A 27315-nucleotide genomic window follows, 5' to 3' on the forward strand; every position below is an offset into this window, starting at 1 on the left:
CGTCACATTTCACCCCTCCCCCCATTAAAAAACATATATTGCAGCTTATTTGAAGGATCATTTCATTTAATTTCATGCAAATAAAAGCACACTATAATGGAAAAATAAACAAATTAGTTTAGAAATAGTTTTTTTTAGCATGAAACCTATAATGTATGCATCATAATAGTATTTGTTGTACTGCTTTTAAATTATTTAATATTTAAATAATTATTACAAATAAATATATTATTGTAACACTTCATTGTAATATTGTCAAGACTCTCACTGTATCGCAATAATGAGAATCATCATTAAGAATTAATGATAATTACAAAAAGCAATGCACTATGTTAATGATATTGTAATTTTACGAGAAAAAGAAAGTTTCATTTTCTCTACTGAATATATAATAATGTTTTCTGTTTTTTTTTTTGTTTTTTTTGGTGAAATGTTACCTGAATCTATTTTTGTTAGAATAAACTAATTATAACATTACACATAACATAACATAAATGTACATAACATAACATAAATTTATTTTTATTTATTTATTTAACAGGGACAATGCACAATATATATACTGTACCAGATTTTAGCTAAAAGCTAATTCACATCTGCAGTCCCTGGGAAGGTGCCAATAGCATGCAAAATATTACAAAATATACAAAACCTCCCAAAGCCATATTAAACATCATCAATAATCCAAATCCAAAGACAAACAATTGTCATTACAAAACATAACATAACATAACATAACATAACATAACATAACATAACATAACATAATATAATATAATATAATATAATATAATATAATATAATAATATAATATAATATAATATAATATAATATAATATAATATAATATCTAAAAAATAAGACAAAACTCACAGTTTTTCCTGCCTGTGTGTCCAGAAAGACGAGCACAAAACAGTCAGTGAACTTCTGGTTCAGGACAGCCTGGAAAAGAGAGAGTTTACACTCAAACACACTGCGACCCCAGATGTTTCTTTTCATTTTTAAACTGAACCTTGATCTTCACAATCCATTTAACTGGGATTGGTGTTGAGCATTAGGAAACAGCGTTAAGCTTTAACATGGTTTCTGTTTGTATGGAGGGTGAAATGATCATCTGTTCACATAAACCCACATCTCTGATTACAGAATGAAGCATGAAGTGCCGTCTGCTGAATTCTCCTGATGTTCTCAGAGTGTTTGCTCACATTAACTAGTACACACAGGCACTGGAGGTCTCATCGTGTACCAGTTTACCACAGGTTTCATTGGCTTTGAGTTCTGAGTTCAATGCCCTTCCAGGACAATAATGACTTAACCCTTGTGCATCCTTATGGACATTGTTTTTTTTTTTTTTTTTGCCTGTGTTTATGCTAACTGCATAACATTTGGCACAGGTGTGTATTTTTATTGGAATTTTACTATTTCACCCCCCATTTCCTTTAAAAAAATCTATTTTGCACTATGTACACAAAATATTTTTTGCCTTTTGGACAAAAATGTCCCCATTGAAACCCATTAAAACTGCAATTTTTAATCCCAGGGCCATTTAACTATAAAATGATGCAATCTTTGTTAAGAGGCTTTCATTCTGTTGGCAAGGCTTCAAAATTGTAATTTTTACAATTTTTTACCAGATGGTGCCATTTTTTCAGGTTTGGCCTATAAAGCAAATTCGCGCTTTATTCCTGTTTTCTGCTTCGGCATATTAGAGCCAATTGGATAAATTATGCAGCGATAATTGTGTGGGTGTGTTGATATGGATGTCTGAGTGTGGTTTGTATGTGTGTAATAAAAAAAATGTGTGCGTGTGTGTGCTTGTAATATTTGAGAGAGAAAAACTCAACTGCAAATCTAAAATCCAACCACTGTGTGCACCAGTTTTGCTGGCATGTAATGGGGAAAATCTGTTACTGCGCCCAAACAAAATCTTACAGAAAGCTCATTTTTTTAGATATCATCCTCAAATTTGGAACACAGCTTGTTTAGATTTATGGCTTTGATGTTCTAGCCGTTTTAGAGTTCAACATGTTTCATAAAATATAAATCATTTCCATAAACTTAAACCTATATAACTTTTATTTTATTTTACTTTTTTACAAAAAATAAAATAAAATTGCAATAATCTGCCAAGGGTCTCTTGGTCTCTCTAAGACCAAACCTAAGTCAAATTTGTATGATATTTTTTCCACAATGGTCCTATGTATAACTTTTTTAAATTGATGCACAAGAGTTAAGAGCACTTCCTGTCTTGTAATGTACAATGACATGGCCAACATGACTCCTGCTAACATGCTGAAGGATCATGTGACACTGAAGACTGGAGTAATGATGCTGAAAATTCAGTTTTGATCACAGGAATAAATTACATTTTACAATATATTCACATAGAAAACAGCTGTTTTTAATTGTAACAATGTTTTACAATATTCAGGGGTGCACATAACTGGTGCTCACGTGTGGTAAAAATAAACGACGCGCAGCAGAAAACATGGAAGGAAGCGCTTTTGAGTACCAACATTTTGGGCCAAAATGTTGGTACTCAAAAGCGCTTCCTTCCATGTTTTCTGCTGCGCGTCGTTTATTTTTACCACACTTGAGCACCAGTTATGTGCACCCCTGACAATATTACTGTTTTACTGTAATTTTGTTCAAATAAATGCAGCCTTAGTGAGAATAAAAGACTTAGGGCCAGATTTACTAACAGCTTGCTCCAGTGCAAACCTTCTTTAGGCGTTAAAAACTACTGTCAGGATTTACTAAAGATACGCAGTGAAAAGGCATAGACAGGGTTACTTTTACGGCTGAACTTATTACATATGCATTTGTAAGAGTTTCTCTTTATGAGAGGAGGGTGTTTAAATTAATCATGCAAGGTGATTTACTAAGGTTTGCGCTCGTCAATTTACTGGTATTTGCTCTATTATTCCCCAAAAGCATGTTTAACACAGATGGTGATTTGCGCTGCTCTTGGTAGATTGTGTTGGTCATCATGGAAATGATCCTCTGCGTCTGTTCTTTCATGTGTGTGTCGTCAGTAGATCACGAGCAGAACGTTACACTCACATCGGCGCTGTTATGGGATTGTGCTCTCACGCTACTTTACCCTGTTTAGTAAATCTGGCCCCTAATGTCTTGGCCCCTGGTGAGTTTGTGTGTCTCTTACCAGGTACTGAATGCCACTGTCATCTTTAAAGTGCCTGCAGTTTTGTGAGAAGCGTGACAGCAGAACTTTGATGAGACTCTGGTACCAGGCGGGACTCATATTCAGGAAACAGTCCTAAAAAACACAATCACAAGAACATTTTTGGAACAACATGAGGATGAGTAATATATATATGCAAAAAAACAAACAATAATCTTGACAAAAGTGCATATATATTATATAGTTTATATGTATATGTGACCCTGGGCCACAAAACCAGTCATATGGGTAAATTTTTTGAAATTGAGATTTATACATTATCTGAAAGCTGAATAAATAAAATTTATTAGGATAGATTAGATAAGGAAAGGACAATATTTGTCTGAGATACAACTATTGAAAATCTGGAATCTGAGGGTGCAAAAAAATCGAAACATTGAGAAAATCTCCTTTAAAGTTGTTCATTTATGTTCAGGATTGTGCTGCATTCACTCATAAAAATAAATGTTTTATATATTTACGGTAGGAAATTTACAAAATATCTTCATGGAACATGATCTTTACTTCATATCCTAATGATTTTTGGCATAAAAGAAAAATCAATTTTGACCCATACAATGTATTATTGGCTTTTGCCACAAATATACCCATGTGACGTGACTGGTTTTGTGGTCCAGGGTCACATATAGTTTGTGCTGTTTTGTATTTGATATGCATATTACCGTTTCATTTATGTTGCATAATAAAATTGATGTGTGCATTTTAAACTTAAACTAAAAAGTTGTTCACAAAAAGGAAAAAAAAGATGACTGTTTGAAAAGCCTTTGGGGTCCTGAGAGACTGGACCAGAATATGTCCCTTGAAATTAGATGAGTCTGTAGATATTTTTCACATTAGACTTCATACAGGGTCTGACTGCGAAAGCTGCAAACGCTTCAAGTAAGCAAAACCACAGGAAGGCAGTTTTCACATTCTGGTTGTGGGTGGCAGTACATTTTTAAAAAGATGTAATTTGCAGCAACTTTCTCCTGGTCTGATATCACAGTGGGAGAACATCTCTACTTCCTTTGTGAGCCTGTATCGGTTTGACAGCGGTATACATCATCTGAGCGCTACGATTAGCATTAGCAGTCGTGGCACAGGAGCCGCTCCGCTCAGTAACATTTACTAAGCGGTTCTGCTCTCGTGAAGGGAATACAGAAGTGAGCGGCGTGTGAATAGATGAGCAATCAAAGAGCATTGATATGCAGGTTTGGGGAGACGGGGGGTGGGGGGGGGAGACATCACAGTGAGTGTCATTGCGTCTCATTCTCACAGAGTTCAGATATATGTGGATGTGTGAGGTAAGATACAGAGGCCAAACCATAGAAAACACAGAAAGGAGGATCAGGAGGAGGTGAAGAATCCAGGTAGAAAAATGTTAGTATGGTCATTTAACACCGCGTCCTAACTACACGCGACACGACACGCGATAAAAGTGATCTTTTCCATGTTAAAGGGATGGTTCGGAGTAATTTCAACTTTTAGGGTCCTTTGCACCATGACCTCGAGCCAAACACCCCCCAGAAGCTTTTTTCCCTTGGTCGAACATTATTAAAGTTAGAGCTTATTTCGAGATATCAGAATGGCTTAGTGCAGGCGCTAATGGACCCAAGGTTGTATCTGGTAAATTACCCCACTAATAATGCCCAGAATGGTACCAAACTTCTACAGTAGTACAAATAGGTTCTGTACTCATAAAATGAGGCATTGGAAAGTTTGTAAGTACATCAGGAGTTTATTTAAATAACACTTGCCTGACGGCTCATGCTAGTGCTAACCCGGACATCGACGTCACTGCATCGCTTTCTGCCAGGACTTTTATGTGCTTTTCTCAAATCACGGAAGTGACGTCGACGTCCAGGTTAGCGGTAGCATGAGCCGTCAGGCAAGTGTTATTTAAATAAACTCCTGATGTACTTACAAACTTTCCAATGCCTCATTTTATGAGCATTATTAGTGGGGTAATTTACCAGATACAACCTTGGATCCATTAGCGCCTGCACTAAGCCATCCGGCTGATATCTCGAAATAAGCTCTAACTTTAATAATGTTCAACCAAGGGAAAAAAGGCTTCTGGGGGGGGGGGGGTGTTTGGCTCGTGGTCATGGTGCAAAGGACCCTAGGTTGATTTTAATCCGAACCATCCCTTTAATCAGAGTTTTTGTCCTAACAAGTCGCGACACACGACGATTATATTTTAGAAACGGTTTCTATTTTTCTGCGACGTCGCGCTGGAACAACAAACACAAAGTGTGGCAATGATAATCTCAAGTGCTGTTTATGTGCTTTATTTAATGTTAAAAGTGTGTCATGTGACTTTGAATATCATTTAGTGCTCCAGCTTTGAGGCTGTAAAAGCAACAATGGATAATTCACCTCAGATCTTGAAATTAAACAAATGGAAACAAGAACGTTCAAACTGTGAACAAACAAGTGTATTCTGTGACAAAGATTGTTTTAGTAACTCAGTAGCCTATGCATTTTTAATAATGTTTAAATGGTGTAATATTTGTGAATTTGATTATGTAGCTACTTATACATTTTCTAGCGAGTGCCGTCAAGATTACTCTCTGGTGCTGCGAGACTCCGCCCACACGCTGTTCTGATTGGCTGTGGGTTTTAATTGATTTCAACGCATCTCACAGTCACGTCACGTCTAGTGTGGACAGACAAATTATTTGTCGCTGGAATCTTATCGCATCGCGTCTGGTTCGGACACGGTGTGAGGGTGTGTTCACACTTGGCATGTTTGGTTGGATTAAAACGAACCCTGGTGCGGACCATAGACATATAAACGAACCAAAAACAGGACATGATGTCACAAGACATTTTAAGTTCACTGCCATCCGTGTTTTGTGACATCATGTCTTGTCTTTGGTCCGTTTACATGTCTTTGGTCCGTGTTGCGTTCATAATTCAGTCGAACCGCACCAGAGATCGTTTAAAAGCGTCGTTTACTCAGCGTCTCGGCTCGCTTGTTTGGTTCGGATGGCACTGTTCACACTATTTCAAATGAACCGCACTAACAGAGCAATCGCACCTGAGTTCGTTTCAAGTTCCTTTACACTTTTCATAAGCTCTCTGTGATGTCTCAGCTGGTCAAAACACCATCTTATCTGTACACACATACGAAGAGCTCATTTAGCGAACCAGGACTAAATATATATCATTTTCCCAACTACAAGTGTGAACACACCCGAAAAGACACTGAAACCAAAATGATTTTCATGATGTACATTTTTTCCAAAACTGTAATAAAATACTGCATGATGAAACAGTCAATAGAGGTCAATTGACCACTCTCTTATTTTGAAGGAGGAAATTTCAGTAAGAGATACAGAAAAATAAATACAGAAATAAATGTATAAACATTTATTATTATTATCAATAATGGATAATGAATGTATGTATCATTTATTCTGTGCCATATACACATTTATTTATTTACACTATTGTTTAAAAGTTTGGGATCAATAAGGTTTTTTGTTGTCATTGTTGAAAGAAATTAATACTTTTATTCAGCAAGGATGCATTAAATGAATCAAAGTGACAGTAAAGACATTTATTATGCAACAAAATATTCCATTTCAAATAAATGCTGTTCTTCTATTCATCAAAGAACCTTGAAAAAAAGGTTTAAAAAAATCATTTGAATGGTAGTGTATCATCACTAAATGATAAATTCATTTATTCTATTTTACAATTCTAGTTCTCGATATCCGTCATCCGCTATATCTCAAGCCAAATCCAGTCTGTTGGCAGGAACGGCACGTTTACAGTACAGTATCTGTACACTGCTGTGCAATCTCATCACGAACGAGCACCCTGTTGGCAAACGATGTGGAGTGTGAATCTGTTGGTCCAGGAGGGATAATTTATGCTGTAAATAAGGAACGGAGTGTAATATTAAAGGGCTGATTTCCTGTGCTAATTAGCTGATGTTTATTGTGATGTGGTGATGAGCAGAGCGCATGTTTTCCCCACGGAGCGGCGCATTAGCATGTTTGTTGTCAGCCACCTATCAGACGAACTGCACAGAGCCACTCGCTGATCAAACCATCCTGAATAAACTGTGGAATGAAGGAAAAACATGTTTCCTAAAGACTGACTTCAGTGTGTAATGGAGGAGAGAGAGAGCGCTGGCACTTTCCACAAACAGGACGTCCTATACTCCTAATTCTCTTTTGATTGAACATAAAATAAAGTACTTTTAAACACATCATATTGTTGAATTCATATTCAATTCATTGTAGTAAACTATGTGTAATAATACATTTTTAATCACAAGAAATATATATCGTTTTGCTGTGTCACGTATTTTGAATGCAACCCAAAAAAAACATTCAAATTGTGACATTCGGGCCTATTCTACGGTATGGTGAAAAGAAAAGTAAATCATTTGATTTCATTATTTTCATTACATTTTATTCTAAATTTGACAACAATTCAACCTTGTTACCAAAGTTATTTTAAGAACAAATCATTCCATTTTCTTTTTTTTATGGAAAATATAAGTTATCAATAACTACCAAGATTAGGCCCCAAACTAGCAATTTACTTGGGGTTAATCTGCAACCTAAATCTATCAAAAACGCATTTAATATTTTTTTAAATAATATAATATAAGAATATATAATATATAATATAATATAATATAATATAATATAATATAATATAATATAATATAATATAATACAAACTACAAACAGGGACTAAGGTTATAATATGACCTGTTAAAATATGTTAGGCTGTCACTTTTGTGCGATTTTTGAGACATATGTGTACATTGAATCGATTGTAAAATCGATTTTCCATGTCTAAAAACTTTTCCATTTTAAACGCCAAATATGGGCAAATCCACGGACAACTAACAGGCATTAGGACGAACGTAAAGGACGCTTGAGACGCGCACAAGTCAGCAATATTCCTGATGATTTATTGGCGTGAAGTTTCGTGCACAATGACAAACAGGAGTGCAACATTCTCGAAAAGCAATAAGCAGAGTGGACTGCTATAACATCAATGAAAAACATCACTGCAGTCTTCAACATGCCTGTGTTTACGGTTAGAAAAGTCAAACAAATGTCGCCTACGTAGGCGATTGTTGACCGTAGCCTGAATCTGTATCTGTATGCATGAGACTGTCTGAATACCGGCAGAATTCACATTTTTGTAGTAAAAATAGAAACATTATGCAGAAGTATAATTTGCTGTTATGTGTGTTTGTCAGAGCCTGCAGTTGCTGTGTGAAGCGCGCTCACTGCGGGCGTATCGTGACGAGCTGGACGCGCTCAGAGAAAAGACCGTTAAAATCGATTCCCTAAAACTTGTGTTGGTTGGTCCGATCGATTGTGCAATCGATTTTCGAACGTAAAGTGCCAGCCCTAGTTAGTATTATTGAGCATTTGTTGAAAAAGAAAAAAATGATCCTATTCAGACCATATTTGTACCTATTGGTGGGAAAGTGCCTGCTAGAGAACGAAGAGAAAGGAGCATGAAATGGGAGATGAATGGGTGTGAAAGATGCTCTCAGGGGTGAAGGACAGTGTGTGTTCATACCAGCTGTGGGTCGATCTCAGCGACAGATCTGCTCTGCACAGCGTCCAGTAGCTCCTCTAGTTCACCGAAGGCCAGTTTGCTGAGTTTGAGTTTATCCAGGGCCAAGTGCTCTCCGTGAAAGAGCCTCCTCCAGAGGTTATCCCTCCGGCAGTGACCCATGGCCTGCTCCACGCTGCTCTGGATCTGCCGGCGCGCAGACATCACCTCAGAGTTGAGCAGGGGGAAGAGAGGAGACATGAAGAAGTCGTCGGCGTCTCCCGCGTGCAGGAGGTTCTCCATGTGCTCAGATTCAGGGCTGGCCGCAGGGCTGATGGGAGTGCTGGTCTCCTCCCACAGGTCCAGGTCGGGGTCCCGGGTCCCGAGGCTGCCGGACTCCATCCGCTCCACGCGGCCACTGAGGTCGCCGGGGTCACGGTGGATCTGAGGAAGCTTCTTGAATCGACGCATGTCTGCAGTCAAACGTGGGAACAGCTCTCTTTGACTGGTCATGATCACGTAGAATCGGAGCCTGAAACCATTTAAAATGGAAAAAGTCGGATTTTTTTTTTTAGTAGACATCCCTGTGTTTTTCCTTAGTGCACGTTATTCTAAAGTTTTCTTTTATAATCTGCAATGAAAACTTTCTTCACCTCTAAAACAACTTTTAGACAGCTCTGCTGACAGCTCCAAGGCCATGCAGTTGGGGAAGAATATTCACATTATTTACTAATAATTAATATTATCTAGAATAAATTAATTCATATGATCTAAATTACTTTTAATAATAATATTATTTATTATTTTATTTATTACTAATTATTATTGATATATATATATATATTCATATTATTATATAATAATATTATTCATTAATATTAATTATTATTATTACTACTATCTATAGTAATGTTATAGATACAATTTATAATATTACTATTTATAATTATCCCATAATAATAATATTGACTAATTATTCATATTTATACAAATTATTTTAATGATTATTATTATAATCATTATTATTAATACTAATACATAATATTATTACTATTTATTGTAATGTTAAAGATACTATTTATATTACATATAATATTTATTATTAATAATATTACTACTATAATATTTGTTTATATAATATACTATATATAATATACTATACTAATTTGTTATTATTTATATTTATTTGTAGATAACATTTATGATAATTATTTATAATATTGTATTATTGTTTACTATAAAATAATAATATTATTAATTATATCAATGTTATGGATAATACAATTATATTATTTATTTATAATATAATATAACAAATATGGGTGGAAATGGATAAACTCCACCAAAAAGTCCCAGCCTATGTTATTTAGCTCTGATTATTCTGTTTCCTACAGAAGTTAAATGTGTTGCAAATGTTGTTTCATGTTGTCCTCATCTGCAGTGTAATTGCATGAACTTCTGCACGGAGTTCTCCACCTAAGTAGTGTTGAACACAGTATTCCTGTCATGTGTCCTGCTGAACACACCTGAGCAGGTGTCTCTCTCCTTCAGACTGCTCCTCGAATGGGGCGGCATTATGACACACCAGCAGCGACACGTCGAAGTCATCATGGTGTCGTAATCCCTCCAGGTCTTTAAATGAGCCAGAGCTTAAAGAGAACCACATTATTATTAGAATATACAAGTCTAAATTATAACATCACCCGCTGCAATAAGTCAGAACAATTTACAAAGTACAAAGTATAATATTGATTGCATTGGGATATGTGAATATAGGGTGAAGGGTTGTTTGGTGCAAAATGTAAAAGTTTGGTTGGTGTTAAAAATTATGGAATTGTTTGTTATCTTGCTATGAATATAAAATTATATTCATATAATGAATATATAATGAATATATACTGAATATATATATATATATATACACACACACACACACACAGACACACACACACACACACACATACACACACACACACACACACACACACACACTGGAACTATTTAGAGTTATATAAGTGGTGGGAAAAATAATAAGCTTCTGCTTCATCCCGCTCCTTTTCGAACATATTGAAATTATTGTTATAATACTTTATAGATATTTTTTTCGGTATGTGGCAACATACTTATTGTATTTTTATTTGTATCTTTTTGTTGTTCGAAATAAATAAATAAATAAATAAAATAAAGAAATACCTGTTCCACAGAGCGACCAGAGCATACTCATGGAGATCTGCGCTCGGCGCCCCCTTTTTGTTATCAGTTGTAACTGCAGCCTTAGACATGCGCAAGGGCTTCATCCCGTAAGTCCCAGCGTGATCAGTGATGTAATTATACAGCTGATGTGCGGTGATCATCCCCGTTGATATGGAGAAACTCCCTAGTACACATAAAAAGCATAATGCATGAATATGCCAGACTGTGTGCTTTAGCTGACTCTTATGTGCTTATGCACTCACCCTGGAAGACGTGGTTGCGTCCAAATTTGGGTATGTCCGGGTGATGGGCGATGAAGTCCTCCAGAAAGCTCGTGAGCTGGTATCCCTGACGAAGGGTCATGTGACAACCCACGAGGTACTGATGCACCACACGCAGGTGGAAGTCGTAGCTGAACGAGTGAACGTGCATCAAATCACGGACCTTATCGCACTCCTCGGTGAACAGCATGGACAGCTGGGAGCAAAAACACACATGCATGCAGTCACTCACACTGGTGCAGGATCTCAACACAACCCAAGAGAAACCGTCTGGATCAAAGGCATCCAATTCCCCAGAGGAAGACCGCAAGCAGTAGCAGAAACATCATCCCATAACCTCTAAATCCTGATAGCGGTACTAACTCAAAACCTACTGACTTTAAAGAGCTTCTCCAACAGACGCTCAAATGAAACCAGCCTCAAAACCAAAGGCCAACATCAAAAGAAGATAAACATGAAGAGAAATTAAACCTTGATCAGATAATCAATCCGAGTTCTGTTATTACCAATTAGATTCTCATTACTTTAATATGGTGATTTATTTTTAATCAGCATAAAGTAAAACACAACAAGACTACTGTTATGTATAATTACTTAACAAATATGTATCTTTTTGTTTCATGTTACAGTAACAAAATGCACAAAATCCTATAAATAAATATGTTGTGAATGGCTGTGACAGTGTCATACAAATGACTTCTCATGTAGTTCCTGGTTAAGACACCGTAACTGAAGTAACTGATGAAAATGAAGGCCCAATGCACAAAATCTTAATGGCCCTTGATTTGAGGGTGAAATTGCAATTAGACATGTTCTTGACACGCTTCATGAAAGTCACTCAAGCGCACATGAAACCTGACATTACACGTCTAAAACTTGACTTGTGAGGAGCAAAACCCACCCACCTGACGCCAAACCTGTATAAGAGTCTTTTTAAAATACTCTGATATAATCAACATAATTGTATCCTATTTAATTAGATCTCACATCAAAGCCGTGCTTACAAAAGCATTAGTGGCAAATGCAAATGATTTGAGAGGGAGAGAGCGGGAGTAATTACAGTACAATGGGAGCAGAGAGGGTGAGGAAGGCGACGGCGACGGCTAAACCTTATTACCACTGTCGCTTTCATCCTGACCATTACCCTGGAACAAATGCAAATAGGTCTCATCAAATCAAAGAGTTGAGGATTTAAAAAAAAACCTGTTCATTTTGTGCTGTCATGGCCGCTCCATTTACAGAACGCAGCTCACGCAATTGCACGTGAATCGTTTTCACGTCAACATTTTGAAATCCACCAGTGGCCCATTTGACGGAAAGTTCTGCCACAGGCTGAGGAAAGATAATATCGTCTGTCCATTTTGCTCTCAGTCATGTGAACATGGCGCATGAAAACAGCTCAGTTTGCTATGATTGCAGTGGTTGTGTTTGTATAAACACTCAAAATCACACTCCAGACCCCGAGTCATGTTAAAATAAGGCCATTTTCAAGACTTGTGTAAACATTTCCCAATGCATTGAACACTATGATGTTTTCCCAGATGCCAGAAGGCACACAGGTCAAGTTCTGTAATGTTTCACCAGAGACATTATAAGTAGGGGAGATTGCCCACTTCAACAAATATGAATTAATGAAATCATACGCTCAACGGGGCAGCTGTAGTCCTGCCCTACAGGTACAACAGCCGATATCTGTTTGATGGAGCCATTGCTACACTTAATAAAGCAGCTGAATGACTTATGGTGCAAAAGCCAATCCTCTGTCTGTTTACTCTTGAACATTTGCATTAGCTGGACGAGCCTGAAAACGTTCTTGAGTGATTTGAGCTTAGAATACCACTATTGTCAGATGTTATTCCTCATTTGGAGTATATTGCTTGAACAGAATTTTGACAAGCACTTTTGGAGATTTTAGTGTCTCTCCATTCAAGCAGATAAAGCTGTACTTCCATGGTTGGAAACATCTGCTCGAGGCGTTACGGACATGACCGTTGAGTGAACTTGCCTTAAAGGGACTTCGGCATCGCTTAGAGTGTTTGAGGTGTTCTACTTTCTTACTTTCACCGTTTATACTGTAATGTGTAATAATGTGTAATATGTGTTGTTTTACTCATTTCTGACTACCTGGTAACCTCACCAAATCACCAAATCAATAACAAGTCCTAAAAGGTCCATAAAGTCAACATAAAAATGTGTACTTTTTAATGAATGTATCTTGTCTCAATGGGTCTCATTCATGAAACACGAGCAGAACGAATTTTTGTGTAAATCGTGTGTAAAGTGGTTCTGGTGTAAATTTTCAGATTCATTAAAATGTTCGTATTTTCCAAATGTTAGTTGGTACGAAAGAAATCTACACCTGCTCCCAGCCACGCGTAAATAGTGCGTTTAACATCCGAACGTTTTGCTCATTAATAAGGCTGCATTTTAATTCACCTTAATCGGGTTTATTTGACGGGGTTACATGTCGAACCATTTTCTTTTCACTTCTGGGACTGTTCGATTAACAGATGAAACTCCATTAACTGCATCTGTAATATGCTGCCAAGCTTCCTTTTTTTAGGACCTGATACGCCACTATGTACGCTTGAAAATAAAATGTGGCGTTTTGAATGAACTTCTGATAATAAAACTTCAATTTCTGCATCTGAGAAATTTCTCTTTTTCATTCGCTTTTGAGAAGACATGTTGAAATCCTTCGTTTGGTGTCATAATATGATGCCCATATAGTTGTCAGTCGGATTTAATGGGCGGGATTTATGGTAATTGAGAATGAGCGTGCACGCGCGTCCCATTTACGACTGATTGGAATTCATTAACACACACACACACATTTCACTAACACATCTGACGTTTACGAAGTATTTGTGAATCAGGAGAAGAGTTTTCGGTAAGGTCTCTTTACGCGCAAATCACTCACATATTTACTCGTATATTTACGAATGTTTCATGAATGAGACCCATTGTGTGCATAATTCATTGGTATTCCATACAAAAAAATTATATCTTTAATCAAAATGCAATAATTGGTAACACTTATTTTACAGGTGACACAGTTACACGTTACATGTACTTACTCTTTCAATAACAGTAATTGACTAATTCATTTTGAATAGTAACTTAACCTTAACCAAACCATAACCCCATAGTAAGTATATGTAGCTTAATTAATATTACAAATATTACACTCAGCATTTAATTATGATTACACTGTAACAATGTTACCTTAAAATAAAGTGTAACCCAATAATTAGCTGCATCTCTTCTTTTCAGCCAATTTAATGTATTAAAGGTGCTCTAAGTGACGTTGGGTGACGTCACTTCTTGTTGACATTCGAAGTATTGTCAAACAAAACGGAGGCTAGCTCGACCCTCCCTCCTCCTCATCCCGGCCCCTCCGTGCTTCCTGAAACAGGCTTTTCCGATGTAAATTCGGGACTTCGCGCGTTCCTTCTCCTTTTCCCTCTTCTTTGCTATTTGTTCATCGGAACGTCATCTCTTTGGTTGTGTGTCGGTCATATCAAAATTCAAGAGAATATAATTCTAACGTCAGTCGTTGTCGTTGTCTAGGACATCTCTCCTCTAGCTAACTTCCCTCTTCATGCTTCTCTCTCCTCCACTCCCCCCTTCATGTGCACGCGCACTAACCCCCCCCCACCCCCAAATCATTCTTGTCGGTGATTGGCTGGAACACTGTTTGTTATGTTTCGTGGTCCAGGCTGGGCCAGTTTGTTTTTGTTGCTGTTTGAGGAGCCTGGGCTGTCTACAGAGATCGTGTTTTTTTACAGTGTGTTCAGGGGACAGGCAGCTAGCGGATAGTGAGGAGATGTTTGCAGTATGTGACAAAAAATGTTTCGGCCTAAAAAACGTGTGACTTCGCTTAGAGCACCCTTAATCTTCCATTTCAAACCCACTGGACTCCATTCCACTTTTCAAAATCCAGTCAATTCCCACATTTGTGTTTAGATCCTTTACACTCAGAAACACAGCCGATTTTGGAAGTAAAATAGATTGTGTACAGCATTTATGTTGACTTTATAACTTGTGTTTCCTAGCAAGCACTACACAGATCTTATGTCAGGCACATTAAGAATAAGCGGAAGCCGCCATGGCGAAGTGGAAACGCTCCACTTGTGATTTCTCATTTTGAAACAGTTGTGAAAAATCACAGTATATCATATGTTGATTGATAAAGAACAGCCTCCGAATTACTGTTGATGGAGACATAAAGGAGACAAGCAGATCCAAATTAACATGCAACAAGAGCAGAAGAAAATCAGGGATAATCATTGAGCAAAGGAAAGAGATCATTGGCCAACGAGAGCTGCAAGAAGAGTGACCCCGTGACCTCCCAGAAGATGCCACATTCATGAGCATCTGCATTTAAATACAGCAAAGAGACACAACCGCATGTGCGGCTGAAGAAGAACCCCAAGATGCATCGCTGAAGAAAACAGACAAACACAGGGAAAGGAACCATCTGATTTTCAATGAACGGGCAAGACTGGAAGGGGAGGAGCCAGGCACTACATGGGGGAGGAGTCTGAGGGAAATACTGAAGCCTGATTGGTTGAAGACGAGCCCGCCCCGAGGATGTAGAGACATACCGCAGAGTCAGAGACCGTGGGCGCCTCGGGGAACGGCTTGCTAGGAGGTTTGTTGAGAAGTGAGCCCTGATGGAAAGAAAGAGTGAGATGGGACTAGACACACACACACACACACACACACACACACACACACACAATGTGCAGAACAGTGAGACAGACACACACACAAACACAGAAGATAACACACACAAACAGAGACAGATGAGAAACATGCCACACAGAGAGGTTAGAAGTCAATTTACACAAAAATGAACACATGCACAAGCTGACTGTCACACGCTAATGAATGAGGGTGTGATACAGGAAGTGACACGGAGATGATCAATAATGATGAGGCATGAGCTGTGTGCGGTCCTTTATAGATGAGAAGCAGGTGTGACCTTTCACTTTTTAACTAAATATCCACTGCTTATGGCTCATGCTCATATATTATCTCGTTCGGTACGTAGATATTATTAATTACTTCAAAAATTCAGCGGTGATTCACAATCAGTATTCCAAATTCTATTGTTAATTTTTATTTTATTTTTTTACATGATCTATTCCCAATGTTCCAAATTCCTGCAACAAATGTCATAGAAAGTAATTGATGATCATTGCCAGCTCAAAATCAACTTCATCTGATGGTACAGTGGCTGGAAGAGTATTAGTAACAGTAAAAGTATACATTAAAATAAATATTAATAATGAATTTATAATGTAACATGCCAGGAAGAATTATAATAATCATAATAATATTCAGTATATAAATGTTGCTATGTATGGTCATGATCAGAAAGCAGTGCCATTTGTGTGTCACTGACACAGAATACTGAATGAGTCACATGGGCAACACTTTTCAATCAGATTCAATTTGTTAACATTAGTTAATGTATTAAGTATCATGAACTAATAATGAACAATGCTTGAACATCATTTACTAATACAGGTAAAGGTAAATGTTCATATATTTATATGTATAATATATTTTTATACCATACTAGTATATCCTGTGAAAATTGTTCATTCTTAGTTCACGATTCCTAATGCAATAACTAATGTTAAAAAAAATTAAACTTATTGTTAAGAGATACCATCACAAAATGGTACAGTACAGTATGTACAGTATAAGGAAGAACTCTCACAATAAAACATGCATTATCTTTGCAAATTATTTAAATTGGAATATTAGCCAATTTGCAAGTCTATTCAAAATTAAAACATTCTGTACTCTATACATTTACAATGTAACAGGGTTGGCATAAAATATGGTTTGAAAAATAAATATAGTATGAATATACAAGATCATAGTTTGTACGTTTTAAAGTCCCCCTGTAGTCAATCATTTTATCCCTTAAAACTCATCTTTGATCACCAAAATGACATATTTAAATGTTTTTTTTTTCTTAAAATAGCTTGAATGTAACTCGACACCCTTGCCTCATTTAGTATACGCGGTTCTATGAATATGCAAATGAGCCCCGCCTCCACTCACTCACTCAGCTCCTGATTGGTTACAAGGTAGTTTGTGACGTCAGAAACACCAGCGATTTCAAAGCGTGTTTTTGAGACTGTCTTTGGTTCACTGCAGTTTTAAGGAGAAAATACTCAGCAATGGTTTATCTTAAAGCATATTAAAAACACCACATAGACACATAAACAATATTAAAACGTTGATTTTCACCACAGGGGGGACTTTAAGACTGGCTTAATAGTTTAAAAATTGAGGGAAAACAACAACAACTAAAATATTTGTTGATCACTGGAGAGAAAGCATCCTCAAAAGATGCTGCACTAATGTCTATGGCCATAACAGCCCTGGTAATGTGTGCCTAAGATAGGAGAACATGACTTCATGAAAGTTCGGCAGTGACCTTTTTAAATGCACTTTATTATTAAAAGAACAATTTTCTAGAACAAATGGCACCGTTTCCTGACCTTTAAATATGGTTGTAACAAGTCAAGACTTCAAAAACGATTTGCTGATTTTCACGGTGAATTTGATGAAGAATGTCCTCTCTATCCTTCAACAATAAGTGGATATATTTGGTTCTCCACGAACAAAAACAAGTATTAACATAGCGGAATAATTAACAACTCAACCTGACTTTTCATTCCTTATGAAAAATAATAACACTGTTTGCCCACCAAATTGGCAGATGGGAATGTTTGCTGACGCAATCGAAAACTATGGATTCTAATAGTACAAATATAAGTTGATGAATTTTCATTACTGATTCCTTGTGACTTTTATTCCTGTTGGCCCTCAAGCTCAGTTTGAAGAAGCTGCACTCACAAACAACCAAACACACACGCTAATGACTTAATCGCTGGATATGAGCAGCTGTGATTGGAGACACCTTATGGGCTTCTGGCGCTCAGAAGAAATCAGAGCCTCCTGCTGAGAAACATCTGGAGACTTACAAATATTTACACTTAATTACTTCTCATTTAGAGCCAACCTGGACCCACTACACATTAAATATGCCATCAGAGACAAATACACAGATATTTGACCAGTGAATCCTGCTAACAAAGGAGAAGATTGCTACTTAAATATCTATAGACATTACAGGAAGGCACATACAACAAATGCTCAGAAATACAAAGTGAACTCTTAAACACTTCATTTACTCTCACTCTTTCTCTACATGCACAGTCATGATGCCGTTACCTGAGAATTAACCGTCTGACCCATGGGAATCCTCGAGCACTCTAACGCAAACTGCTTCACGCAGAAATAACAGCCCTGAAACAGAGTCAGAATGAGATTATGTGTTACTAGCAGAACAGTTATGCATCATCACTGCTTTGTTCAGCATATTCAAGAGCTGTCTGTACAACTGAGAAATTCTTAAGGCCAAAATAAACCCAATTTGACTCCATTTACTTTCTTAATTCAACCAGGTCACGATTCACCTGTGCACATTTTTCCCAATGAACAAAAAATCCCATTTATCTCTTTCCTATAATCACCAGTCATTTAGAAACACTTTTCACCAACCAATCAATTCTTGATTCTTGTTGTTTCATGCTGACTTTGATGTTCATGAATGTGTTGAATGCTCACTTCATCTTACTTTATTCGAACTTTTTAATATTATCAATTGTCATAGATTTTATTATTACTATTTCTAACACTTAAGTTCTTTTTCTGACTGTTGACACCGGACAAAAGTAGTAGTAGTACAACTACTACTAATAGGGTTTGGAATTAAGTTTAAATTTCTGACCATAATATGAACCTTAGCTATAAAGTATGAACCTTATAATTACACTTTTTTTATTATTATTATTTTTGTTGCTGTTATTATTATGACAATTAATAATAAAAAAGAAATAAATGCTAATAATAACAATAATATTAATAATACTTACTATTTTTATTATTATTGTAAGGTTCATACTTATGGTCAAACTACATATTACAAACTTCAGCAAACAGGCAAAGTAAATGCAAATCTGCAAACAAACAAAGAAAAAAATAAATAAAAATAAACCCACTTCCAGCACACTTTATGGACTTAATCTTGTGTTTTTCCCACTAACTCTTGCATAAATAATCTACTAGTGTTCACATGAACATTTCTATGAATGATTCGCGTTTTTCTCGTGGGTAAACCGAGCTTTCAATCAGAATTCATGATCAGTAATTCACACAGAACTGAATAAAAGCATTATAATGGTTAAAAAATTGCACTAATCGCATATGTGAGCACATCAGCTATGACAACCCTACTATAAAAAATGAATTACTTTGAAATTTTATTTAAACAGATATTAGAAATGAGAAGGACTGAAGATCAAATGATGACGTGCTGTATCCTTGCTGTTGATTCTGTGTGTTCAAATATTAATAACCACAAATAGCGCGAGAGCGAGACAGAGTCCATTAAACATCTCTCTCCTCACCGTCCGCGGAGACTTTCACAGCGTTCTAGTGAAAGCCCAGCGTATGCTCTCGGCTGATGTGCTAAGAGGGCGATTCTATCCCTGATCTGCACTGAAGGCCGAGAGACACAGACGGATGAAGGTCTTACTTGAAAAGCCAGTTCCATCAGTACGATGCCTCCCGGCAGCGCTCTCTGCAGGTGATATGACGTCGAGCTCGATGCACTGCTCTGCTGAGAGGGGCAGACGGGACACAATCACTGTGTGTGTGTGTGTGTGTGTGTGTGTGTGTATACAGGTTTGGCTACATTGTGAGAGCCAAATGTTCTCATTTATATAGTGAAATATTATGATGACCAACTAGTGAGTAAATTGTACTGCTCCTCACTAGTTAAAAAAGGCTTATAAATCAGACAAAACATGTTTTTATTTAAATCTAATGTTTTTCACATGTTTCTGTGATTGGTAGGTTTAGGGGTAGGGGTTGGGTTAGGCCATAGAAAATATCATTAACCTGACATTAAATCAATGGGAGTCTATGAGCCATGACCTTGCTAATATAGTACCTGTCAATTTTTGTTTCATGTTTTTGGAAGAAGTCTCTTCTGCTCACTTTTGTCTTCTGTAATATTGTGAAATATTATCACAATTAAAAATAGCTGTTTTCTGTGAATATATTGTAAAATGTAATTTATTCCTGTGATAAAAGCTGAATTTTCAGCATCATCACTCCAGTCTTCAGTGTCACATGATCCTTCAGTTGAAAACAGTTTTTGCTGCTGAACATTTTTGTGGAAACAATTTAAAGACTTAATTTGTCATTTTTGCCTTTATCCGGATAGGATCCAGAATGGGCACAAGGACTGTGTCAATGCAAAAAGTGCCAAGTGTGTGTGTATGTGTGAACTGTGATACACAGAGATGAAACCTGTGAAGCGTGACTGAATGGTTGAATGTGGATGAGCAGATAATGGTTGTGTACCTTCGGGCTGTCTTCACTCTTCTGCTTATTATATGAGAAAGATGAGAAGGAAGATCTGCCTTCAGTGGATAAAGAACTCAACATGGCGGCTCGAGCTCGAGCGATGCTGCAGAGAGAGAGAGAGAGAGAGAGAGAGAGAGAGAGAGAGAGAGAGAGAGAGAGAGAGAGATGACCCCATCAGTAATGCGGCCCTCATGCTGGAGGTCAGACTGAATCACACGCTCCTGCTGCTTAATACAGTGTGTCGACCATTAGCACCTCACACACTTTACAGAGAATTCAGCAAAGTGCACTTATTGTTGAACATATTGTTGCCAGGTGACTTCATACCATGTTTGATATCACAGTTTGGATGGATGCGTTCTGTTATGCTTTGTGACAAAAACTGAAGTAAGAAATTGTATTGAATAACACTTTCCCTTTTTATACTCAAGCTAATGACAGAAATGTATAATAACTGGCTTGAATTCCAGAAACATTCGTTGTTATTGGGAAATCATAATTACAACGTCAGGCGTGTTCAAATCACTCTGGTCAGAGCAAGACGGCTCAGGGCAGTTTCCCACTCGTAATTACTAGGGATGCACGATATATCGGCCACTATATCGGTATCAGCCGGTACATGTTCATTTTTAATGTTACCATTATCGGCCAAATAACGATATATTAAAGCCGATAAATAATGTGTTATTTCCTTCAGCTGAGACTCTTCAGATGCGCACTGTTCTACAAGATGGTTTTGAATTGCTTGAAATATGATTGGAATCACTGAAAAAAAAGGAAAATATGGTAAAGTGCAGCGCAAGTCTACATATCGGCTACATAAAATTATGAGAACATCATTATAATTGTGTGATTGGGACATGGATTTTAATGGTGAGACTTTTGTTTATATGAAATTATATAAAAATTTGGGTTTAGATTTATCGGCTTACAAATATAAAGATTTATCGGTTATCAGTATCAGACATAATTTTCATATCGGTGCATGCCTAGTATTAAGACTTTATGGTGGCATTCATGTGCATTCAACTCGAAAATGCAATCTTTCCAACATGACTCGTATGCACCATTACGGTCAATCCGTGTGTGTTTTGTTTTGGTTGTGGGAGATGGTGTTTTCCTGCGGGACACAGACCTGCGAGCGGGCGACTGCGGCCGGACCTGCACCAGGATGAAGCCCATGCTCTGCAGATACTGCACATACTGCTGGAGGAACGTGCTGGAGATCTCCTGCAGCCACGGCTCCTCCTTCAGGCGGCTCGGAAGCATGTCTGCAGAATCCGTGCTGTAGCTGCGATCCCTCCCGGATGCCGTGGAGTCACTGGAGCGATGCCGCTTCTGTAACCAGAGAACAGGAGAGAACCTGATATGACTACAGAGAGAGAGATCCAACTACCCATGTAGTCTCACATAGCCAGACTTTTGACTATCAGCATAAAGTCTGGTCGATATTGAGCCAAAACAACATCCGCTTTAGGCCCAGATATACTCACGGCGAAGTTCTTTTCGTTCTTCACTTAAGGGTAAAAAGAAATTTGAAATACCTGAGCAGCGTATACTGTTAGTGAACATCTAAATGCCACTCATGCTGCTGGAAACGGCGATTAGGTGAATATGTAAATATGTGCAGCGCTTTCCTCTCAATAACAAACTAAACACAACAATGACAGCATTGAGAAAACGTGGATGTGTTTGCACAGTTCAGGACTCTCGGGAACGCCATGTCACATCTATCCATATAGCACTTTATAACAATGGATTGATTCAAAGCAAGCAGCTTCACAGTGTTAAACATGAATATCAGTATGTTGTTTTCAATTAGAGTTGTTTTCAGTATCAGTGTCTCTTTCAATTAGAATTACAGCTTCAGTTTCTACTCCAAACCTCGACGGGCTGAACAGAAGAAATGAACCGGAGAAGATTTAAGGGGTCACACTACACTTCCATTCATACGCATGCGAATGTGTCAGACAACAAACGCAAGCTCATGTGAAAAGTTTAGCATTCTGCTGCGTTCCAGAGTTCAAGTTTGGTGAACTCTTGAGCTGTGAATTTGCATCACGTGAAGATGTAATAGAAGATCGATACGTGACAGCGTGATTTCTTGGCTGAATTAATAGAATGATATTTTGCAGTAAAGTTGGGTAGATAGTATACTTTTTATATTTTGAGTGTATTACTATCTGTTATACGTTATAAAAAAAGATGCTGCAGAGCGTGACGTCACGACCGGTGCAGTGTCCAATTAAATTTTGCATGCTTAAAGTCTAGTGTGACCGTGGCTTTACATATCAAATTAGGCGGAGCCTCAGAGCCACACAAACCTATTACGTAATCCCAATTTTTCCAGAAAGTTTGCTTTAGCAAGCTGCTTCGAACTCCAGAAACATACGGATTTTGTTGACATCACAACAGTTTGTTCTTTGATTTCGCTTGAAGTATATTGGGGCCTTTAGGCAGGAAGAGAGCATCTGACCAACCACAGTATGTTTTTTGGGTGTCAGAGAAGAAGTGAAGTATACAGATGAATGGTGTGCTTGTTCTAACTTTATTTTTTTTAAATAAATCCCACTTGCTTAATGACATTTTGTTATCTCATCATACTAACCTCTATGCCACTTCAATCGTGAACAACTGACCAACGACCGCATAATCATGATTATTCTGGTGCTACACTGATTATCATGCCTGACACATGTAATTACATAGAGGCTGATATTTTGTTGTTTATAAAGCAAATGATGTCTCACTGCATAACAGATCAGGATTTGAACAGACTCCTAACCCTAAGTCAGGCTCCAAAAATTATGGGATTGCTTTGATAAATGGATTCAGACCCAGCAGACAGAAGGCACGTTTCCATTACCGATTTTTTCTAAATGGCGACAAGAAACTATTGCGAAATGACGCCGTTTCCATTAACTGATGTTATGCGACTAAAACTTAATTTTTCCTCTCGCGATAAGTTCAATTTATTCCAAAAATCATGGCAACGGACTTTGGTAGGTTTATGTACTATATTTCAGCCACTGCACTGGCCATTATTATTAATCGAAGGAAATGTATGTGTGTTATCCAAGCATTAATGGTAAGGAACGACCCTTATTATACTTGTGAGCGGCACATATGAGGAGTTTCTGGGTGTTTCTCCCTCAGATCTGCTTCGAGGTCTTGATTGTGGCATTTATTTGAGGTTTAGAATCCATTATTCCTGTAATTCTTTTGTCTTATATGAATTTAATAAAGAACTCTGTCTCGTATTCTGTCCAAACATACCGCGTCATCTACGTCAGGTGACCTGGAAATGCACAAAAACTGTTTCCATTACAGTTTTGCAAATTATTTCTTTTTTGAATTGCCTGAAAAATAATTTTTATTTTGAGCGTAAAGTAGTTTTTGCGATAAATGGGAGTTTTTGCGAGGCTAGAGTCAGCAGGAGGAAGAGAGAGAGAGAGAGAGAGAGAGAGAGAGAGAGAGAGAGAGAGAGAGAGAGAGAGAGAGAGACCTTCATCTGTGGCTGTGGCACCTGCTCCTCTTGAATCTGTTTCCGGAAGACGGGGTCGAAGAGCAGCGGAGTGGCGCAGTAATGGACCAGTCGAGAGGACTGCTTCAGTGTGTCCAGATCCGCGACCTGTGCTCACACACACACACCAGACACACAGCAAGAGGGTTACCAGGTTTAAACCTAGAGTTTCTTTATTTGAAGCAACAGCTGTTTTCATATAGGTGAAGGGTGATCAATTTCAACGCTTAAATACATTTCATCCGAGTTTAATAAGCAGAGACAACCAGAGGTGTAAAGTCCAGGGGTCAGAAAGTAAAAGTCCTGCCATATGTTTATTCCACCCATGAACTCAGCCAGCTGATTTCACTAATTAGTTCTATCTCCTGGCTGAAAAACTGTGCTAATTAGCAAATCCAGGTGATTGGAACAAAATACTGAGGAGGACTTTTACTTTCTGAACCTGAACTTCACACCTCTGGAGACAACTGTGCGTCACTTATAGCTTGAGTTGTCCTAAAAAAAAAGTTCTGTGGTGCCTTCAAAACACTGAACTGTTAGCTTGAACATCACGACTAGTTCAACACATTGACTCAACCAATGGTGTGTGCTTGGTAAATTTATGATCAGGTTATACTGTGAATATACACTATTCACATTCAAAGGTCTGAGGTCGGGAAGAGTCTCTTCTGCTCACCAAGGCTGCATTTATTTGATAAAAAATACAGTAAAAAGAGTAAAAATCTGGCAGTGTCACATGATCCTTCATAAATCATTCTAATATGTTGATTTGCTGCTCAAGAAACAATTCTGATTACTATCAATGTTGAAAACGGCTTCAATCGTTTTTTCCCCATTTTTTTCTCTAGTTTTTTCGGCATTCTTTGATAAATAGAAAGTTCAAAAGAACAGCATTTATTTGAAATGGAAATCTTTTGTAACATTATAAATGTCTTTACTGTCTCTTTTGATCAATATAATGCATCTTTGCTGAATAAAAGTATTACGTTCTCACTGTATAAAAATTTTATGGACCCCAACTTTTGAAAGGTAGTGTACTTAGTGGTGACCTGCACAATAGAGAGTAGGCAGTATAATCTAATACTGTGATCTGGACCTCAGCAGTGTGAAGCAGTCAAAGGAAGTGAGATTACAGCGAATGGCAGAGACATCTCACACACTACAGAATCCCTTAATGTCCCCGCCACATCTCATTAAACCCAACTGGGCCGTACATGCGCTCGTACACGGATCTGCATCTGTGCGCGTGAGGCAGAGGATCCGCGCGCACTGAAATGAATCTGGACCTGATGAGCCGCTGAGAAAATCATGTTCTGAGAGCGTGATGGAAAATACCGATCACACACGATCACCCACATTGTGTGCAAATATTAATGTCTGCATAGAGTATGTATGAACTCACAGAGATGGGCATGTTAGATTGAGCTGACCGCTGCTGCCACGTCACAAACAGATTCTCAATCTTCATTTGTCTCTCCAACTCTGGAAAACAAAAGAAACATTTTGAAATAAATCACTAGCTCTTTCTGTGTCTGAGGTTCATTATTTAAAGGGGTGGTTGATTATGATTTCACATTTCTAAGTTTAGTTAGTGTGTAATGTTGCTGCTTGAGCATAAACAACATCTGCAAAGTTACAACGCTCAAAGTTCAAAGCAAAGGGAGATATTTGCTTTTAAAGAAATCGCTTTTTAAGGACTACAACAAACGGCTGATAGGGACTACACGACATCACTAACTCTAAAATTTACATAAACCCCGCCCCCGGGAACGCGATTTATAGATTATCATGACAGAATATGCTAATCAATGACTAGAAGCTGTTGTAGCTCCGCCCCCTGTGCCGGGAGCAGCAGCTCATTTGCATTTAAAGGGACAGACACAAAAATGGTGCGTTTTTGCTCACCCTCAAAAAGTGACAACTTTAACATGCTATATAAAATATATGTGGGGTATTTTGAGCTAAGACTTCACATACACACTCTGGGGACATCAAAGACTTATTTTACATCTTGTGAAAGGGCATTATACCACCCCTTTAAATTATGCAACAGTCATGTCTTTAGGTGTGTCCATTAGGTCCGTATGGCAGCTTCTGTCAGTTTTGGATGTGTTGATATGTCTGTACTAAGGCTGGGCGATATATCGATATAAAAAATATATTGATATATTTTGAAATGCGATATGGAATTAGACCATATCGCATATATCGATATAGTTCAAATTTTCAAATAGTCCGCCCCTCCTTCCACTCTGCGTGCGTGTTTAGAGCATGTTATGTTATGAGAGGCAAATCATGACTACTTCAGAAAACCCAGCACAATAGGAACTACCAGGCAGTGACATAAGTGTACGCTGAAATAAAGTTTTTCACCTCAGAAACACGGACTTTCTTGTCCTGTCAGCCGTTATACTGTGCTCGGAGCGCACCGCACACTCTTCAATTGCACGCGCAAATGCGGCAGCGCGCGCTGTGTATCGCTTCACTGTAGGCTATATAAACTGCAAAAGAAACTACGAGCATGCAACGCCGTTACGTTGTAAATTACACGAAATAAAAGTAATGCAGGTATGAATATCATTCTATTCACCAGGAGCAGTTTCCATGTTTCATTAACAGTTATTGTTAATATTGTGTATTCACCATGGTAACTGTCGTTCTTAACCCCAAAATGCCACTTTATTTTTCTTTGTGTTATTTTTTAGATTTTTAAATGACTGTAGTGGCTCATACCACATTGTATTAACAAAAACTAGTTTGGGACTGCTATTTAATAGCTTTAGCATAGGCCTACTGTTTATTTATTAGTAGCCTACTAGTCTTTACTAGTCATATTCTTACAATTTATGTTAAGTAAAGGGGGACAGTACTTGTCATAATCGTGCAGCCCTAAGGTGAAGAAACCTGTTTATAATTTATTCATTTGATTTTGCAACTGTTCACTGAAATAGCCAGTTTCAATAAAACTACTTGTGACATGTCATATTTGGCTTTGACTTTGACTGAACATTTGCTCTCACTTTGCGGAAAAAATATCGGGATATATATCGTATATCGATATTCAGCCTAAATATATCGGGATATGACTTTTGGTCCATATCGCCCAGCCCTAGTCTGTACCTCTGCGTTCAGCTGCTT

General features: G+C 37.7%; 1 protein-coding gene across 3 annotated transcripts in view; it reads right to left on the minus strand.

Annotated features, from left to right (window-relative positions):
* szt2 (SZT2 subunit of KICSTOR complex) overlaps nt 1-27315 on the minus strand; it is a 153056-nt gene that overhangs the window by 1040 nt on the left and 124701 nt on the right. The window contains exons 62-75 of one of the 3 annotated variants that reach the window (XM_079882930.1): nt 27298-27315; nt 25580-25659; nt 24160-24285; nt 21790-21992; nt 20652-20757; nt 19819-19902; nt 18453-18527; nt 15800-15865; nt 11175-11388; nt 10912-11095; nt 10245-10367; nt 8743-9250; nt 3163-3276; nt 873-941 (exon numbers count right to left, since the gene is read on the minus strand). The exon at nt 27298-27315 is cut by the window's right edge and continues 247 nt beyond it. In XM_079882930.1, coding sequence (XP_079739056.1) covers nt 873-941; nt 3163-3276; nt 8743-9250; nt 10245-10367; nt 10912-11095; nt 11175-11388; nt 15800-15865; nt 18453-18527; nt 19819-19902; nt 20652-20757; nt 21790-21992; nt 24160-24285; nt 25580-25659; nt 27298-27315 — 1970 coding nt within the window. The remainder of the gene's footprint in view (nt 1-872; nt 942-3162; nt 3277-8742; nt 9251-10244; nt 10368-10911; nt 11096-11174; nt 11389-15799; nt 15866-18452; nt 18528-19818; nt 19903-20651; nt 20758-21789; nt 21993-24159; nt 24286-25579; nt 25660-27297) is intronic. The other 2 variants (XM_079882932.1, XM_079882931.1) reach the window with 2 other exon arrangements.

This window comes from Squalius cephalus (genome assembly GCF_949319135.1).
Source record: "Squalius cephalus genome assembly, chromosome: 10".
NCBI classification, from domain to species: Eukaryota; Metazoa; Chordata; class Actinopteri; order Cypriniformes; family Leuciscidae; genus Squalius; species Squalius cephalus.